Source organism: Lissotriton vulgaris, chromosome 3_2 (genome assembly GCF_964263255.1).
Source record: "Lissotriton vulgaris chromosome 3_2, aLisVul1.2, whole genome shotgun sequence".
Lineage (NCBI taxonomy): Eukaryota > Metazoa > Chordata > Amphibia > Caudata > Salamandridae > Lissotriton > Lissotriton vulgaris.
Window position 1 is genome coordinate 105,362,618 of NC_141690.1, and position 17,985 is coordinate 105,380,602.

Below are 17,985 nucleotides of genomic sequence, written 5' to 3' on the forward strand. Positions count from 1 at the left end.
ATTGTAATTATGTTTTTTTCCCTCACAATTCAATGGCATTTATACCCACTGCAGTCTTCTCATTATCCCAGATCGAAATCAAGGTGGAATCTGATGGGGAGTGTTAACTGTTTGCACCACAGAGAAGTGACCGCACTGGGATAGGTTAGGAAAAGGTTTTTTGAGAAGCGATCTTATCTTGTTGACCTAACCAAAAAACAAATCTTCATTAGCCATAGTAAACCACCTTTTCAGGAGTACAAATAGTGGCGAGATCCAGTTTACCATAACAGTATTTCCTACTGGCTGCAAACACGTCATTGCAGTTTAAAGAGCTGGATTTGAGTAAAGCCCTTTTCCTCACTGATAGACCCCATGATTGCTGCTAGTAGAAATTTAGAATCCCCTCTCCATTGGGCAGTATTGTGTAAACATATGGATATTAGGCAACCTGTTGACCAAGTGTTTGGACAACTTTGTTCCAACACATAACATGAAGTGACGCTTCTTCTGTACGTATTGTTTTTTTTCTAATTTTGGGGTTTAGGGAATGGAATTTATCACTGTGTGCAGAGTACATGCGTTTGCAGTAGTAGTTGAGGGGAAGAAGAAACGGAAATTACAAGATTAAGCAATAATGTTCCTTTTTAATAGCAAATCTTGGTGCTCCGATGAATGGAGCACAGCGTGTTTGCTTCCAGCAAGGTTTGCTTTTATATTCAAACACTGCTCTGTTTGAACAGGTAATCGTTTTGTAAAAGCCACACTTAAATTACCCCATTACTCTAAAGCTGTTGCTTCATCTGAAATGCATTTCTTCTTTATAAAAATAATGCAGTTCTGGCTTGTTTGTACTATGTAATTCATTCTAGTTAACAAAAATGTATTGTGTTTGTTTATACTGCTCCTCCAATTGCTCTGTTAGTGTGTATTTGTTACCTCTTTGTCACTAATGGAGCAGTACAGTTGTATAAATCCGGGTGATTTGATCCTTTTATAGTTTTTTAAATTAATTTTATAGTCTTTGTTCTCTGCTTTGTTAAATGTTAACTAGCAGCCAGAAAGAGGGCTGTTTGCCAAAGTTTTGGCTAATGATTGATTGACCTGTAACTTTTCCTGGTACGTAATTTACTGAACTTTTTCATATTGCTGTATGCCCTTTTTGATGTTATTTTAGTGTCTGTACAATGAATAAATAAGACTTTGGCACTTTCTTAGTCGTTTTTTAACTTTTTTTCCCCTCTTTTTCATCTCTATGAACTTTGACAATGAATCTGTCCCATCTCATTAAATTCCTCTTGGCCCCAACTCCTTTGTTCATATGTGAACCAAGCTGATAACCTCATCTTCTTTATACTCTTTACCTATGTCCCTTAGAGCAAATGGTAAAGAGATGTGAGAGTCTGCCTGTGCTTCAGACAGGCTGAAACCACTGGTTTATTTAGATGTGACTCTTAACTCTCCATGGCTAGATCGCCTTACAAGGACATTGTAGTAAGATTCTTTGGTAAAGGCTATGAGGGGTACAGCTCAGTTAGCCGCTTTTCTCTGTGTGAGTAGCACCTACATAGACAACAGTTTTCATACCGACTCACAGGGTCGCAATTCCTAAAGCGGTGACTGAGACAAGCTGCTGTACTTCTCCTGCACCATTTGATGCAGGTAGCCATCTGCTTCCGGACACACCTTCCTGTGCATGAGGTGGTGGGTGCTGGACCTTTCTAGGCTACCTACTAAACGCCAGTGGCAATTGAAGATGCTGGAAGCCTGTATAAGCCTTCTGTGGGGGGCCTTTCTAGGGTGGGGGTCCTCAAGTGAACAAACAGCAGGAGCGCTGCCGCTCCAACTGTTCAGAGAACCCTTCAAGTCTGAATCACAATGTTCTATCAAATCAGGCAGACCCATTCTCTCATTCACCTGGCCAGTCACAGCCATACTAAATGCACAATTGGATATAGACTTGTTTAGACAGCCTCTGACTCCCTTCCACTCTAACTAAGCGATACACTTCTGCCAGACAAATCCCTACAGGCTTTATGCTATCTGTAGCACTCTACCCATAGGGTCAATGTGGAGTTTACATTGGATTCACCTCCCTGAAAGGCAACCTATGACTTGGCTCAGAAAGCATACATCACACACATGTTCAACATTCATGCCATAAGGAGGAGAAATGCGCCATCGTGTGTTGGGGAATATGCCATCTTCCAAGGTCTGGACCCCCCACCCATGCCTATGTCTAAGTTACCCTGGGGAAAATGTAAAATAGTGACGAGTGATAATCTTAGCCACTGGTCTTTTCACCCACTAGGCCACTCCAGACTGAAGCTCACCATTATGCCAATCCGCCTTGATCCGTCTCCAATAGAAAAAGTCCAACCTGAACTGCCAAGCTTTGTCCCCTTTAAATGCAACCCCAGATTGGGTTCCGGCAACTTAGGCTTCCTCAGTTAAGTATAGCTTGAATCTGGTGGCGCATTGGATGTGCCACCCAATTTTTGCATCCGTATCACACCTAGGGCGTTGCAATGAGGAAAACACAAAGGCAATGGGTTTGATTCTTACAAATGGTCCTCAGCCACAGGCAAGCACTTGTGCTGCATTCCACTTGGGCTGCATTCCAGTCCATTGATTTTTGCCCAGTCTTGGCCTCACCCATGCTCAGACCTAGGACTCGTACGTCCCAGTTTTTCCTTATATACCTACTGCATCCCAGGTATAGCCTTGTATGCCAAGTCTACTTTTATTTCATAGAGGTCTCCTAATTTTCCTTAGAGTGATGGGGCAAAGTAAATTGGACTTGGACAGAGTCTCATGTGCAGGTCGGCTCCTCTCCTCAGCATTTACATTGTTACACCTCCTGCTTCAGTTTGAGCATCACCTGGGAGAATGACATCCTCCTTTGTGCACTCTAGTGGGAGGCAGAAGAAAATGAACTCCACTGCACCAGCAGAGAGGAGCATTCAATAACATGGCCACTCTCCCCCTGACTCTATTGTAGCACAGTATCCACCGGGAATCGGGGAGGTTATCCAATTCCTTGATATTGTACAGTACTCCACTGCCCTTTGGCTACGTTCGCATGATAGAAATACCATATTCGTACATAGCAGTGTCCGGCTCCTTGATGAGTTTTACTCTGAAGTGATCGGGAGAGGAAATGTTTGCACCCCTTGTCCCTACTGCATCCTTTTAGCTTCAGCGTTTTTTCTGAGTCGTTAGTGGTTGTGAAATTGGTTGCTTTATCTAGGCAGTATACACTGTATAGGAGTTGACCTATTTATAGACTATTGCAGTGTCGAAGCTGGTTCCTGATTAGGGCTCCCGGTTTTATGGTATTTATTTTTTTGACATTTCCGTTTGAATTTATCCATATTTATTTTTTGTCAACTTTTACTGTATTTAGTCATATTTATTATAGGTTTTGTGAAAAAAAAGAAAGCTCAAACTGCTACATTTCGACATTTATTTAGCCAATAAATAGGAGTTTTGCTTGAAAGCCTTCCAGGTTTCAGTGATATGAAAACCCGCAGAAGATTAACTAATGCCCTTGTATGAAAATATGCACATTTCGGTATCAGCCTTGTGCATATCTACTGCTGTTTTAAGCCTCTTTACTAAAATTCCTTTTTTGTAACCCCTTACCTATCATTCCATACAGTTATTGGCCTGGAAGTCATGTCAAAGCGTATTTAGAATAACTCAAAAAGCTCCCAATTGCCGTTTTAATCCAACATTTAAAAATAAATACAGACAAGAAAATAAATGGTTTTCTGTCTGTATTTATCTGTAAAAATCTGTAGAAATAGAAAACCGGGAGCCTTATTCATGATCCGTGTATTTTCCAAAATGTTGCCATAGAGAACATATTTAAGCATCTCTGGTGGTGGAGATGCTAAATGTTTCCAGCAGTTTCTTAGTTAAAAGGCAGACCTAGGTTTTTAGTAAAATGGGAGGAGAAACCTGAGATGTTGAAAGTTAGAGTAGGCCCCCAAACTTGTGTAGCTGGCCTGTAATTCTGTGGACCTAAGATAACAGATACGTTCTCACTGATCCATCAATGGGCTGTTACACAACAAGTGTGAATCTGGAGAATGAAAAGACCTGCCCAAGCGTAAAGTAACCCTAGCACGGTTACTTTAAGTGGGACTCTGTACTTTAGTTCTGAAAAGTCAAGGAGCATAACAATAGGGGATCCAGGAATCTTAACTATTTCCACTCGACTACAGTACAGCAGAATAGTAAATAGAGTATTAGCACGGGTGAATAATCAAAAAGGGAATGCAAAGCATATACTTAAAATCTTAGAAAAAACAGTCTAGCATAATATTGTCTTGTTTCCTGCGATTGTGTTAAAATAGTCTTGTGAGTGCAGCCTTCGCCGGTGTTCTAATCCGTGGATTTAAGAGTCTAACACTCATTCTTCACATTTTCCACCAGCTTATCCATGCTCTTGTCTAGCTACGAGTAAACGGACAGAACTAGCAAACAAAAAACGCAGACAAAGACTGCACACTCGTTTCCCAAGATGCGTATGAGAATAAGGCATGGGGTTTACACACTTGTAAGGCACAACACTAGCAATGAGAGTTCAGTCCCACATGACCAATGCTTATTGCTGATAAACAAAGTAACAATATATAGAACTCTCCAAGTATAATTAAGTAGCCATACACCCCCTCATAGCATAAAGATATTATGTAATAACCCTTATTAAATTACCTTTGTAAATGGCGACCCCTGGGAACATGTCATAGATCACAGACCATGAGTTGAAAGTGAAAGTCTAGAACAGGATGTGCCACAGAAGTAAATATTTTCTGTTTGAAGAGCTAAGCATTGGTAAATAGAACGCCATCCAGTGTTTTATTGCTGTAAAACAGTGAATAACTGTAGAGCGGATGAGAAAATGTGCATGTCCTCATCATACATATGGAAGGAGAACGAAGAGCAACATGGAATGGAAGAGATTGTGCAACTGACTGTATTGAAAGCTGCAAGGATGCTGAGGAGGCTAAAATGATATTGAAGGAAGGTGATCAGTAGTAGCAGAGGTGGTAAAGTTGGAAATGGTTCAATGATGTCTCAGTGGAGTGAAGTTTGTGGATGGTAGCAGATTGCAGTGGATAACAGTTCACTTTTTTTTTTTAAGGAAGTAGGGAGGTGATGTAAGTCATTTTATCATTATGGGGCATCAACAATCTTTTTGTAATATTCTGTATTGAAGCTAGAGAGTGGGGATCGGGTGAGGTACAGGGTAGATTAGTTGCTCTCAGTAGGGCAATCGGTCCTGCTGGTGAGGTCTGGGAGAAGGAGACTATTGGGTCTGAGAGAGTGGTTTTGGTGTGGTGTGCTTAGGAATGGCGGTGAGTCGTCGAAAGTGTGCGTTTTGTGTTAATATTGATGGCTATTTTAGAATAGCAGAAAAAAGAGAAGATTCGATTACATCAGTTGGTGGTTGAGCCGGAAAAGAGTAAGGAGTTGACAGTGCAGGATATTTTCTGCAGAGTTCTTTGGCTGAATCACAAGGAGAGGTAGTAGTACCAGAAAAGTCTTTTTATAGGCATAGAATATGGCTACATCTTTGATAGGAGTGCTTGGAGGAAGAGCCATAGGTATGAAGGTGGGGTGGTGGGTGGGTGGGTTTTATGGGTGGGTATGTGTGTGTGTGTTGGCAGCTGAAAGTCATTTAAAACATACAATTGAAGGATGTGCCAGCTAACACATGAATCAGATTATTATGTATTGGGTGTAGGTAGGTGATTATCCCGACCGGAGGAATTCCTTTGATAATCTTTTAGTAATAAGTGTAGGATGTTGATGGTCATGTGAATTTATTATAGGGGGAGGGGGATGAGGATTGCGTGGCCTTTTCAGTGAATATGAGATTGAGATGATAACAAGTGGTATTCTACATGAGTTTGGACAGGATTTCACTGGCCTCATACTGCAAGAGGAATTGAATGAGTGGATGCAAGTATCATGATCAATGGGGACGGATGTTCAAGTCACAGTGACTTTTTGTTCAATCATTTTTCTGAAATGATGAAATGGAAAGAGGTTTTTGAAAATTAAAGCAGTCGGCGATGTAAGTTGTTTTGTTACGGATAAATCTAGCTTATTTTAGGCAATAATGCAGTGTCGTTGAAGAGTTACTTGTGAGTATCTGTAATGTGTCTTGTATGTTGAGGCCAGGAGATTAGGTAATATTTTGTGGTGCAACATACTGGAACGCTTGCGCTCCTGAGGAGGCGAGCAAGCACCTGGTGGTCGATGTAAATATGTTGGTTAGTTCTGAGTTTTGGGAGACCATGAGAGGCTAGTTGCACCAGTGAGCAGCATGATTAGAAGGACAAGTGTAGTAGTTGGAGGGAAAATCGTTTGCCAGTTATTTCTGTACTAGAAGGAGAAAGATTGAGAAGGTGCAGTAGGTCAGTTACAGAGTCGTACAGCTAGTGGGCACCAATTAATGAAGAAATGGTGGTGGAGAATAGCACCAATAAGTTAAAAAGGCTTATACTTTGACTGTAATAAGATTGACATGCAACTATAAAAACATACTAAAATATTCAGGTGACGTTTGCCTCAAAATAACCTGGAATTAGAAGAGTAGGGCAACATTGGGTAAATAATTATGTTATTGGAGTTAAGATTTTTATTGCCTAAGCCTTAAAGTTTTCATTTCCACATTTTGCCAGCCAAAGTAAGACCTAGAACTTCTTTTTCATGTAATTGATCTGACTAAAACAGGATTTTCCCCACCTTTGTACATAGAGCGTAATGTGCATATTACTTTTAAACCTTATTATTGGCAATACCTACATACAATAGTGAGATTTTGGATTATTAATTTGATAGTGTAATATCTGATCTCCTCGAAACAGTTTGCCGAGAAAACCTTGTGCTAGCTCTATTGGCTATTGCACAAGTAAGCAAGCTTTATTTCGGAGAAATGTTAGTTAATACCAATCAGAAACAATGCCCATTAAACTCACAAATCAATTCAATAAAAAAATGCCCAACCAATTTCGAAAAATACAATACTATTTTGTAAGCAACTCTCCTTACGTCCCCCCCCCCCGCCCCTCCTTCCCCCAAAAACCCAGAATTTGATTAAAGGAAGCAGAGACACGTTTATGTTTTGAGGCAAAAGTTAAAAGAATACACAGTATGTTAATGAAAGTGAATCATTGTAAGACCGAGGTGCAATTTTAGGTCGATTATGATGAAGCCTGGGCAAGATAAGCCTTACAGTTTGAACCCAGCAAATGTTTAACTTAGGAATTAGTCTTTTTTTTTGGAAATCAAAATCCTGCTGTGGTGCAAGGTAGTGTGCTGTTACAACGGAGGGTTCTTAAAGCCCTAGACCAAACACCTAAAACAGCTTGCAGGGACTGTTACTGGTTATGGTACCTCGGTCCATGGCTTCCATTTTGGGTGTTGAGAATTTACAAATCCGAAATCTTAATTGTGAGCCTGAGGCAAGCTTCAGGGTGTGAAGCTTACATCAGATTTGTGAATTCTGTTTTAGATTGGTGAATCTGAGGAAAAAAATGTCTGGCCAGATTTCAAGTACTATGAATCTACTACCCTGCGTTTCTAGGCAGGCCAGGCCCTGTCCCATCACTTTTTGCAGCGCTCAGCGGAATTGGGGACCCAAGTCCAGTTGGACGCAGGGCCTCACGTATGTTGTGTGCGTTGATAACCATAACTGGCAAAAAAATCATATATATATTTTTTTTTATTACATACTAGCGGTCGCCAGTAGGGAGTTATAGTTCGGATTATTTTCAATAGGGAAATCGCAACATTCTATTGGGAATAACTTTGGCGCCGGTTGAGAAATCTGCCTGAAAATTTCCTCAAATTTGCCTCGCAGCGCTCCGGTCCTTGCCTGAAAGTTTGGGGGGGATTCGTCAAGCGGGGGCCGAGAAAAAAGGGGGGTCCCAAAACGTGTTTTCCCCATGTTAATTTCCATAGGGCGGTCGACCTCACTTTTAGCCCCAACGGCTGAATGGATTTCCTCCAAACTTGGCAAAATTGTAGGGACTGGTAGCCCGATGTGCCTTTGCTATGTCTCAAGATATGTGCTCCAGTGGATTTTGAGTAATTTAGGTTAAAAAAATATATATATATCTATAAGCGCGCCCCGGTACGCGCACCGGGGCGCGTACCAGCGCGCTACGCGAGTTGGGGCGCAGAAACCTGATTGGCTCTCGGGTGTCTATCAACATTCCAAACTGTCCGGAGCGGCCGCCATCTTGTGTCTCGGTAGGATCGAGACACAAGAAGTGGCAAAAACAAAGGGGGAAATGACCAAAAGGGGGCAGAGTAGACCCCCCGCCCCCCGACTCCCTATGTTTGATGTGGGGGCCATAAAAGGGCCCAGCGGGGCAACATTTTTTTTTTTTTTCCGATTTGTGCGGGGGGAGCGCCCGGTACGCGCACCGGGGAGCGGACCGGGGAGCGTACCATGGGGAAAAAAGAATGACAGAGTTTTAAAAAAATGTAGCCTTTTTTTTTTTTTATAAATTGGAGGTAGTTCTAAAAAGAACTTTCTTTCTTCTTTTTGTTGTTTTTATATATTTTTTTGTTTTTTGGAACATTTTATACTTTTTTTGGCTTTTATGAACAGTTTTTTATATTTTTTTTGTTTTTTTATGGGGACAAACAAAAAACAGGGAATTGTAAACAGCTCAACTGGAGCAAAAAAAAAACAGGAAAAAATTAAGGCTTCTTTCGGCACCGGTGGTTGTCTCCAGCACGGTTTATGAGTTTGATGCTCTGCTCCCCATAAGAAATGGTAGTCCCACAAGATATACAAGTAATCTTGTATTCTCCAAACTGGCGTTGGATGCATGGGACCATCTCTCTAGTTTCAGGACCCGATGGAGTGGGTTGTTTAGAGGTGCTCGGAGAAGATTGGGGAGGGTTTCTGGTCAGTTCTCTGACCTCTGCTGCAGAATAGTTATTGGGGTGCTTTCGTTGCATGTGGTGTAGCATTGTGTGATTCCCAAATGAATATTTTTTTGCAGGGTTCCCCCTGGAAAGTTCAGCGCCACAGATGAGACAGGACACCTTTGCAGCATTAACTTTTTTGGAACCCCTTGAGATTTTAAAAAACTCCCATATAAAGTGCTCCTTAGGTTTATATGGGGGATTGTCTTCAGGCAGGAACTGCCTTCTCCCCTCCTCCTCCTCTTCTTCACCACCACCAATGTGATGTTGTGGTGGTCCTTGTGGTGGTGGTGCAGATGCTCCAGCTGCTGTTGCTACTGTAGCCATTTCTCTATCAATAGAAGCAGGTCTTCCTCACTCAAAGAATAAAGTGAGAATGAGGAAAAAAGGTGGGGGCTTTCATCATTTGGAAACCAAAACTGTTCTGAACCAATGAAAAGTGTTATTTTCATGTCACATGACCCAACGCGCTTACGCTATGCGCCCCTGTGTGCCCCCGGTGGCGCTTACGTAGCGCGTTCGTATGCGCGTGAGTGCTTCCGGGTGCGCTTACGCCGTGCGTATGACGCGGCTACGTGGAGAAGTGTGGCTCAGGGGTTAGAGGCGGCAGACCCGGAAGCTGAGATCGGCCCTGGACCAGGGTTCAATTCCCCGCCTCGACGGGGCTTGGGCTCAATAATTCCACGGTCTCGATAATTCTCGCTCCGGTGCCTACTCGACTCACGGGTTCACACTCTGCGACTCTGGGCAATAGCTTGCTTAATCTCCACAACGGCCCCTCGCGGCGGGATGCCTGGCTTTCACCTTGTGGATACCCTGCCGGGGTTATCTCACAGGGGAATACCAGGACGGGTTCCCTAAGCAAGCGCTTAGATGCCTGCGATGTGGGCGGTTTGCGCTATATAAATACATGTACATTTACATTTACATTTACATTTACGTCACGATGATGTTTTCGTTTGCGGCAAATCCGCTAATGGGACGCTCACCCGTACGCGCCCTGGGGCGCGCCGCAAGACTGTGCTTACCGGTGCGTTCACCGGGACGCGCAACGGGAGCGCTCCAGGGCAAAAAAAAATATATATATAAAAAATAGTATTACATAAATATACAATATAGGATTTATTAAAAAAAAATTATATTTCATAGCTATAGAAATTTGCTATTAAAAAACCTATGAAATTCACTGAAAAAACCATAGGTTTCACATCAGTTATAGTTAGGAATTAGCATTTAAAAAACCTATGAAATTCACTGAAAAAACCATATGTTTCACACCAGTTATGGTTTGGAATTAGCATTTAAAAAACCTTTGAAATTATTTGCATGTGTGAGTATGTCTGTGTAACTTTTGGATGACTGTCGGGGTGTAACAGGATGTATAGGTGTATTAATATATATGATCAGTGAGTATATGTATGAGTGACTTTATAGAACAGTTGGTGAATGAGTGGATGTGTATATAGATGGTGGAATTATTGAATTGGTTGTTGTAACTGGTATGGGTATCTTCATTTTTTTAAAAATGTTATTTTCTATTTTTGAATATGTGTTTCAAGGGTTACATTACACTGAAAGGTCTGTCTCAAGGATGGTGTCATCAGTGATGTCATGAGTGATGTCACTGACCATGTCATGAGTGATGTAATATGTGACGTCATCAACAGTGCATTGCAGGCGCGCAAGTTATAGTGAGTCCAACTAACTATAACATGGGAATTTCAATGGTTTTATGTCAGTAAAATTCCCAGCTAACTATAACTGCTGTGAAACCTATGGTTTTTTCAGTGAATTTAATAGGTTTTTTAAATGCGAATTCCTAACTATAACTGGTGTGAAACCTGTGGTTTTTTCAGTGAATTTCAAAGGTTTTTTAAATGCTAATTCCTAACTATAACTGGTGTGAAACCTATGGTTTTTTCAGTGAATATATATATATATTGTTCCCAAAAAGTGCCCGTGAGCATTGGAAGGCACTCAACACCATCCTGTTACTCCGCCAGCATGTGTAGCCGACGCGTCTCGAGGCATCCGCCTCTTCTTCCTGGGCTGTCGCTGACAAAAACGGCATCGCTGGCTCACATGGTTTTCACCACTGGCGTCTTTTATTTTAACTCTTGCCCTTGGCAGGACTTCACAATTATAGTGCCTTCTGGGACCTGTGGTACAACAATTGCAAGTTTGTTAGTTCCTTTAGTAAGGGTGATGCAGTTTTGTATATTTAGCGCTTTTTAACATTCCTTGCTAGGATGCGGTGTCAATTGCAGCTTTTCTTTAGCATTTGGGATGGTGTGCCATGCGGAATTGGAGTAGTTCTGTCCGCAGCCTCTTTTAGTTCAAGACGGTGCTCTTCCCACGGCAAGGGCTGCCGCGATAATATTTTGTTCCCAAAAAGTGCCCGTGAGCATTGGAAGGCACTCAACACCATCCTGTTCATTTTGATGCAAACCCGCATTGACTCCGCCAGCATGTGTAGCCGACGCGTTTCGAGGCATCCGCCTCTTCTTCCTGGGCTGTCACTGACAAAAACGGCATCACTGGCTCACATTGTTTTCACCACGGGCGTCTTTTATTTCAACTCTTGCCCTTGGCAGGACTTCACAATTATAGTGCCTTCTGGGACCTGTGGTACAACAATTGTAAGTTTGTTAGTTCCTTTAGTAAGGGCGATGCAGTTTTGTATATTTAGCGCTTTTTAACATTCCTTGGTAGGATGCGGTGTCAATTGCAGCTTTTCTTTAGCATTTGGGATGGTGTGCCAAGCAGAATTGGAGTAGTTCTGTCCGCAGCCTCTTTTAGTTCAAGACGGTGCTCTCTTACACACATATATATATATATATATATATATATATATATATATATCCGACATACTCGTTTTAGCGTTTAACTCCCGCCTCTCTCCACAGCAGGCTCCCGGCGGGATCGCCACTTCCCGAAATAGTTTAAACAAACTCCTGGTAGTTACAGAGCTAATAAATCAGCATGACACCAGAGCCGGGGCCCAAATGTTCGTTCTAAGTGCAAATATTTATTGGCACACGGAAAACCCAACGCGTTTCAAAGCTTTCGCCTCTTGCTCACGGGCCCGTGAGCAAGAGGCGAAAGCTTTGAAACGCGTTGGGTTTTCCGTGTGCCAATAAATATTTGCACTTAGAACGAACATTTGGGCCCCGGCTCTGGTGTCATGCTGATTTATTAGCTCTGTAACTACCAGGAGTTTGTTTAAAATATATATATATATATATATATATATATATATATATATATATATATTTATATTGCAGCTCAAGAAGCACCAGAGCGCCGCACTCCCAGGCGGGTGCCTCCGTTGCGAGGGTGCACTCGCAAATCCAATTCTGCTCCACCTCCCAATAGCGAAATCTCCCGCAGGAAGAAAGGAAGCACTCACGGAGGTACGTTTTCACAAATGTATTTAATCACAGCAAACTGACGCGTTTTGGTTGGAACCTTTCTCTAAGTTTACCGAACCGGCAGAGGCGTCGACATTTAAAGTACCAGGGTCATAGAAATCAACATAGGACATGCCTTCGGGGAAGGGAAAGGAGCATGAGCGCCATATTGGTGTGTCTGAATATCACAGTCAATGACACTTAAACATCATGATTACGCCCTGGATGGGCTATTCAATCAGACAAAGCATAATAAATGTAATGAAACACAAGTGTCCTGCGCACCTCCAAAACAGTTAATATGGTCAAAGTACAAATGTACAATTAAACTGAAAGTTCACGTGCTATTTCCTTATCCCCCCAGAAAATCACAGAAAAAAAAAACTCGTGTTACCATCAAGCCCTGGATGGGCTAATTAGCTAATGATTCAACCATTGAACCAAGGAGGACCCTCACTCCTATGCATCTAGTGCCCAAATACGGAGACTCTATGCATTCTATGCATAGGTCATATAAGCGTTTATGTAATTGTATTAAATTATATATATATATATATATATATATATATATATATATATTTTAATACAATTACATAAACGCTTATATGACCTATAAGCTTGCTTGGTAACAACATCATTGTAATATAAATAAAGCAATTTTATTGCATAATGTTTTTTGCGTCTAAAGTCTTTATAGTCTATGGAGTTGTAGAACACTTCAACTAATGGAATTAAATATGCTGTTTATATTGTTTTTCATTAGGTATGATCGCCTATGGTATGGCAAAAGCAACTGTACATCAGCTTTGCCAGAGCCTTGGTGGTGAGAGTAGTGGCATGCCAGCTGGATCTGCTGCTGTTGCTATATTACCGTAAGTGAAAAAATTAATTACATGGCCTTCTTTGTATGACTAAATAACACTGCATTTGGTGAGTTAGATAAGTGTATGTGGCATGTTCTTATGCCTAATCATTGTGATGCCAAACCTAGAGATTTTTTTCATAGCTTCCTGCAGCATTTCCTTTATTGCTGTTCCAGTGAAAATCCCAACATTGTTTGGACAGCTTTTCCACCCTGCATTTTCTTTCAACTTTCTTGAAAATCTAATTTTTTTCCCCAAATGGACTAGCTCTCTGTGTATGTGCTACTTGTGTTTGTTTCATTTAACAAAGTTTCTTCGATTTGGTAGTTAAAACAAGCCACCTAATACATTCACAATCCGTTGCTCATTAATCTACATTTTACATGATCTGGGGCAATTGCTAGCATCCCCCCTCCCCTGTTTATTAAAGCTATAAGTGTAGACGTGCAGCTCACAGCTGTAAATTAACCGAGCAAAACAATAGAAGCTAAGGTGGGAGTTATAAGATCAAGCCACATCATATGACAAGCTGATGATCATGGGCCCTACCGTACATAAACTGTTAGTCCAACCTGCCTATCCCACCCCCACACCCATAGGCGTGCCGTGTCTCTTTTAAGTGTTGGACCTGATTAATAATTCGGGCAATTCTCCACTGGAACTCGATTGAATTTGGCATGTCATGTGCTTTGAAGGTCGGTCCGTGACTTTGAGGTCTCGTACCAGCAGGTAGCAACCACTTCCAACTTCTCAAGGTCTTTAAAGTCTGGATCCCCTCGTGGATGTAGTTAGGTGGTGTTTGATCTCCCCTCCCGGGAAGATGGATTAGAGTACCACATCGCTTCTACCAGTGCTGTCTATGCCCTGGCTGCCTCTATTGAGATTTGACCCCTCCTGGCCTACCGCATTCGGACTGCCCCCTCATAAACCGCACACCTTGTAAGCTCCTTCTTCCACATCTCAATTCTGGGCCTCCTCTGATCTTTCCAATTCTTGCCTATTTCTCTCTTTACTAAAAGTAGTGCCAAATACTGAAATTTACTTGTGACCTTAGTCTTAGCAGTGTGCGGGAACAAATGCAGTAGGCAGTAGCTAGTAGCTAGGTGTACAGGGGACCTCCAGTGACCTCAGCTATGGTGCTCGCGACAGTCCCCCAGTAAGCTGTCGTTCTGGGCAGCACTATAAAATGTGGAAGAACTCAGCCCCTAGTTGCCCACACTGGGGGCATTTCGCCCCATTCACTGCAAAATGTCTGTTTAGCCTCCCTGTTGTCAAGTACGTCCTGTGTAATATGTAAAAATGAATAATTCTGAATCTGCCATTTCTAGATACTTTGAACTTGCAGGCCACAAGTATACACCAGTCTTTCTCCTCCAGGGGAATCCCAAGGTCCTCCTCCCAAAGTGACCGGAGGCCGTTCAGAGGCAGCATCAGATCTCCCCTCACTCTCCTATACAGGCAGGTGACTGCCCCATAAGCGCCTGAAGATGGGACTATATACTGGCATTCAACTGTATGAGGTGGCTCCGCCAGTCCTTCCTTCTAATGTTTACGGACCGTCAACGTTAGCGCTCTATGCAGAAGGAAGTGTCCCTGCGGTAAGTTATATCGCTCTCAGAAATTTGCAACGGGAAGCATGAGTTCAGCCTCTTAACAGGGCCCTTATCGTCGCTGCATCTGCTGTCACCCACTCCATCAGTCCTTGTCAATCCCCTTTGTGTGGGAGTTCTGTCAGGAACTCCATTGGGATGTTCGGGGTGTACTGCTGTCACACTTTTGTCTTCTGTAGGCTCCTGGTCCAGCACTTACGCAGCACTCAAAATTCAGTACTGTCACCAGCACTTGGAGTGTGTAGGCGCAGTAAAACCTGCAAAAAGCGGCAAAGGTCCAGGACAGCTGGGCTCAAGTTGCCCCTCCTTGTAACTCTACCTGCCACCCATTACATGAGAAACTGCAATTGTGCCGCCAAAGAGTAGATCTCGAAGTGTGGGATGACCAAGCCTCTCCTCATCTGTCTGTCGTTGCATCGTAGTTAATGCCACACTTCGGCTGCCTAACCCCCAAATAAAGCCTGTGGATAACGAGGTGAGGTCCTGAAAAAAGATCTGTGAAATCTACACCGGTAGGACCACAAAGAAATACAATAATCAGCACAGGGCTATCATTTTAAATAAAGCAACCCTCCTCGCCACAGATAGGGAAAGGGTGGACCAGAACTCTGTGCTTGATCCAACTACAATGACAGCCTTCCCTACTTTACCGGGAGATCTGCTGGGTCATGATGAATCTTCATCGCCGACCGCAGCCAGCGCCAGTAACCCTTCACCTCCCATTACCCACTGCTACGACACCACCACCCTCCTTGTACTCAACCCTGGAAGACTTAGAGAATGCCAACAGGCCTCGCCAAACACGACCCATGGCCAGGTCTCATGCCTCCAGACCCTCCCCGCCACCAGTGGAGAAGTGTGGCTCAATGGTTGGAGCGGCAGGCCCTAATGCAGAAGTCTAGCCCGGGACCAGGGTTTAATTCCCCGCCTCAGCGGGTCTTGGGCTCAAAATTCCACGGACCTGATAATTCTCGCCTCGGTGCCTATTCCAATCATGGAGTCCCACTCTGCAACTCTGGGCAATAGCTTGCTTAATCTCCACAACGGCCCTCACAACGCTAAGGATGCCTGGCCTCCACCTTGGGGGTGCCCAGGAGTGGACGCCTCACAGGGAAAGCCAGGATGGGTTCCACAGCGGTATTCGTACAAGCGCCTTGAGACCCTTGCGGGTGAGTAGTGCGCTATACAAGTATCAATTTACAATTCTTTTACCCCGGCCTCCAACACCGCCGACGTTAGCACTGGCGCCACCCTAAAATGCTTCCTCCTCATACGCTCGGTACACAAACACACCATGGAAATCTGGAACCTACTCAACTTCCTCTCGACTGACATCGCCTTCTGCCCAAAGACCTGGACCCACATATCCTCCGACCCCGACATCAGCACTGCCATCCCAGACAGATACAAAATCCAGAGGAAAGACCTCCCCAACCACCCAGGAGGGGACCTGCCATCGCCCACAAGAGCACCCTCCTCCTCACCACCTCCAGCGAAGCCTCCGCCGAACAGCTGCACTTCCAGATCCAGACCACCCCCAACAGCGTCCAATTCAGCCACACAACGCAGCCGCCATGGACCGACAACCACTGCGTACACTTTGCCATCAACAAACCCCAGGCACCCACACCAGCCCCCCGCCCACCATGAAGGAACTGGAGCAAGGTTACTGACGGAGAACTCCACACCTGGCTCTCCGACTGTGCAGACAAGCTTGCCCGCTATGCAACGCCGACAGACAAAGCCCCAGGAAAGCCGCCTGGTTCACCAATCTCTCCAAGAAACCAGACTGACCTGCAGACGCCTGGAGAAGAACTGGAGAAACGCCAAGACAACCGAAAACCACACCATCTACAAGGATGCCATGACAAAATACCACAACAAGATCAGACCCACCAAGAGGAAGCCACAGACATCACCCCATCCCAAGACCTCTGCGACAAGCTTGGAACCTATTTCCACCTCAAGATCAAAAGCCTCTACACCAACCTCTATGACAACCTTATCGACCATCCACCAGGTGCCACAGATGGCCCCCGCACCCCAGAAACACCAGCCAGCCCACCATCTCCAACTGTTCACCGATCACGGCCGAAGACACCACCTCGACCATGAAAAGCATCCACTCGGGGGGCCACCCTCCGACCCCTGCCCCCCTCACATCTATCACAGAGCCACGTCCCCCATTACACCAGAACTACAACGCACCATAAACACCACCTTCAAAACAGGCACCTTCCCAGATGACTGGAAGAGTGCAGAAGTTTTGACTTCTGCTCAAGAACCCCACAACTGACTCCACCGACCTCAAGAACGATCGGCCGATCTCGCTCCTCCCCTTCACAGCCAAAGTTGCAGGGAAAACAGTAAACAGGAAGCTGACACGATTCATTGAAGAAAATGCCGTCCTCGACCCTTCCCAACCAGATTCCGAAGCAACCACAGCACAGAGACCACCCTACTCGCCGCCACAGACGGATCCACACCCTCCTGGACCAAGGCCACTCTGCAACCCTCATCCTACTCGACCGATCAGCGGCCTTCAACACGGTCTCCTACCGCACACTAGGCGCCAGACTACACAATGCAGGCATACAAGGAACAGCCCTGGACGGGATCCGATCATTCCTCACCAGAAGAAGCCAAAGAATCAGACTCCCAACCTTCCTCTCCGACCCCATGAAAATCACCTGCTGAGTCCCACAGGGTTCATCACTGAGCCCCACTCCCTTCAACATCTACATGGCCCCCCTCGCATCCATCGTCCGACAACACGGCCTCAACATCGTATCCTACGCCAAGAACACCCAGCTCATCCTCTCCCTCAACAAAGACCCCACCACTGCCAAACTCAGCTTCCAGAAAGCAATGCAAGACGTCGCAGTCTGGATGACCAACAGCTGCCTGAAGCTCAACGCAGAGAAGGCAGAAATCCTCGCCCTCAGTACCACCCCTTGTGCATGGGTTAGCACCTGGTTGCCGACCGCCTTCGGAAGCCCACCTACTCCCTCAGGCCATGCTAAGAACCTCAGCATCGTACTTGACTCATCCCTCATCCCTCACCATGAACCGACAGGTCAACGCCGTCACCTCCAGCTGCTTCAACACCCCCCGCAAGACCTTCAAGTGGATCCCCCCCTGATTCAAGGAAGACAGTCACCCACG

At 44.4% G+C, this 17,985-nt stretch overlaps 1 protein-coding gene across 1 annotated transcript in view; it reads left to right on the top strand.

The window, feature by feature from the left end:
* Window positions 1-17,985, top strand: part of QDPR (quinoid dihydropteridine reductase) — a 73,195-nt gene that overhangs the window by 37,454 nt on the left and 17,756 nt on the right. The window contains exon 5 of the mRNA XM_086964055.1: window positions 13,111-13,219. Within this exon, the coding sequence (XP_086820181.1) occupies window positions 13,111-13,219 (109 nt within the window). The remainder of the gene's footprint in view (window positions 1-13,110; window positions 13,220-17,985) is intronic.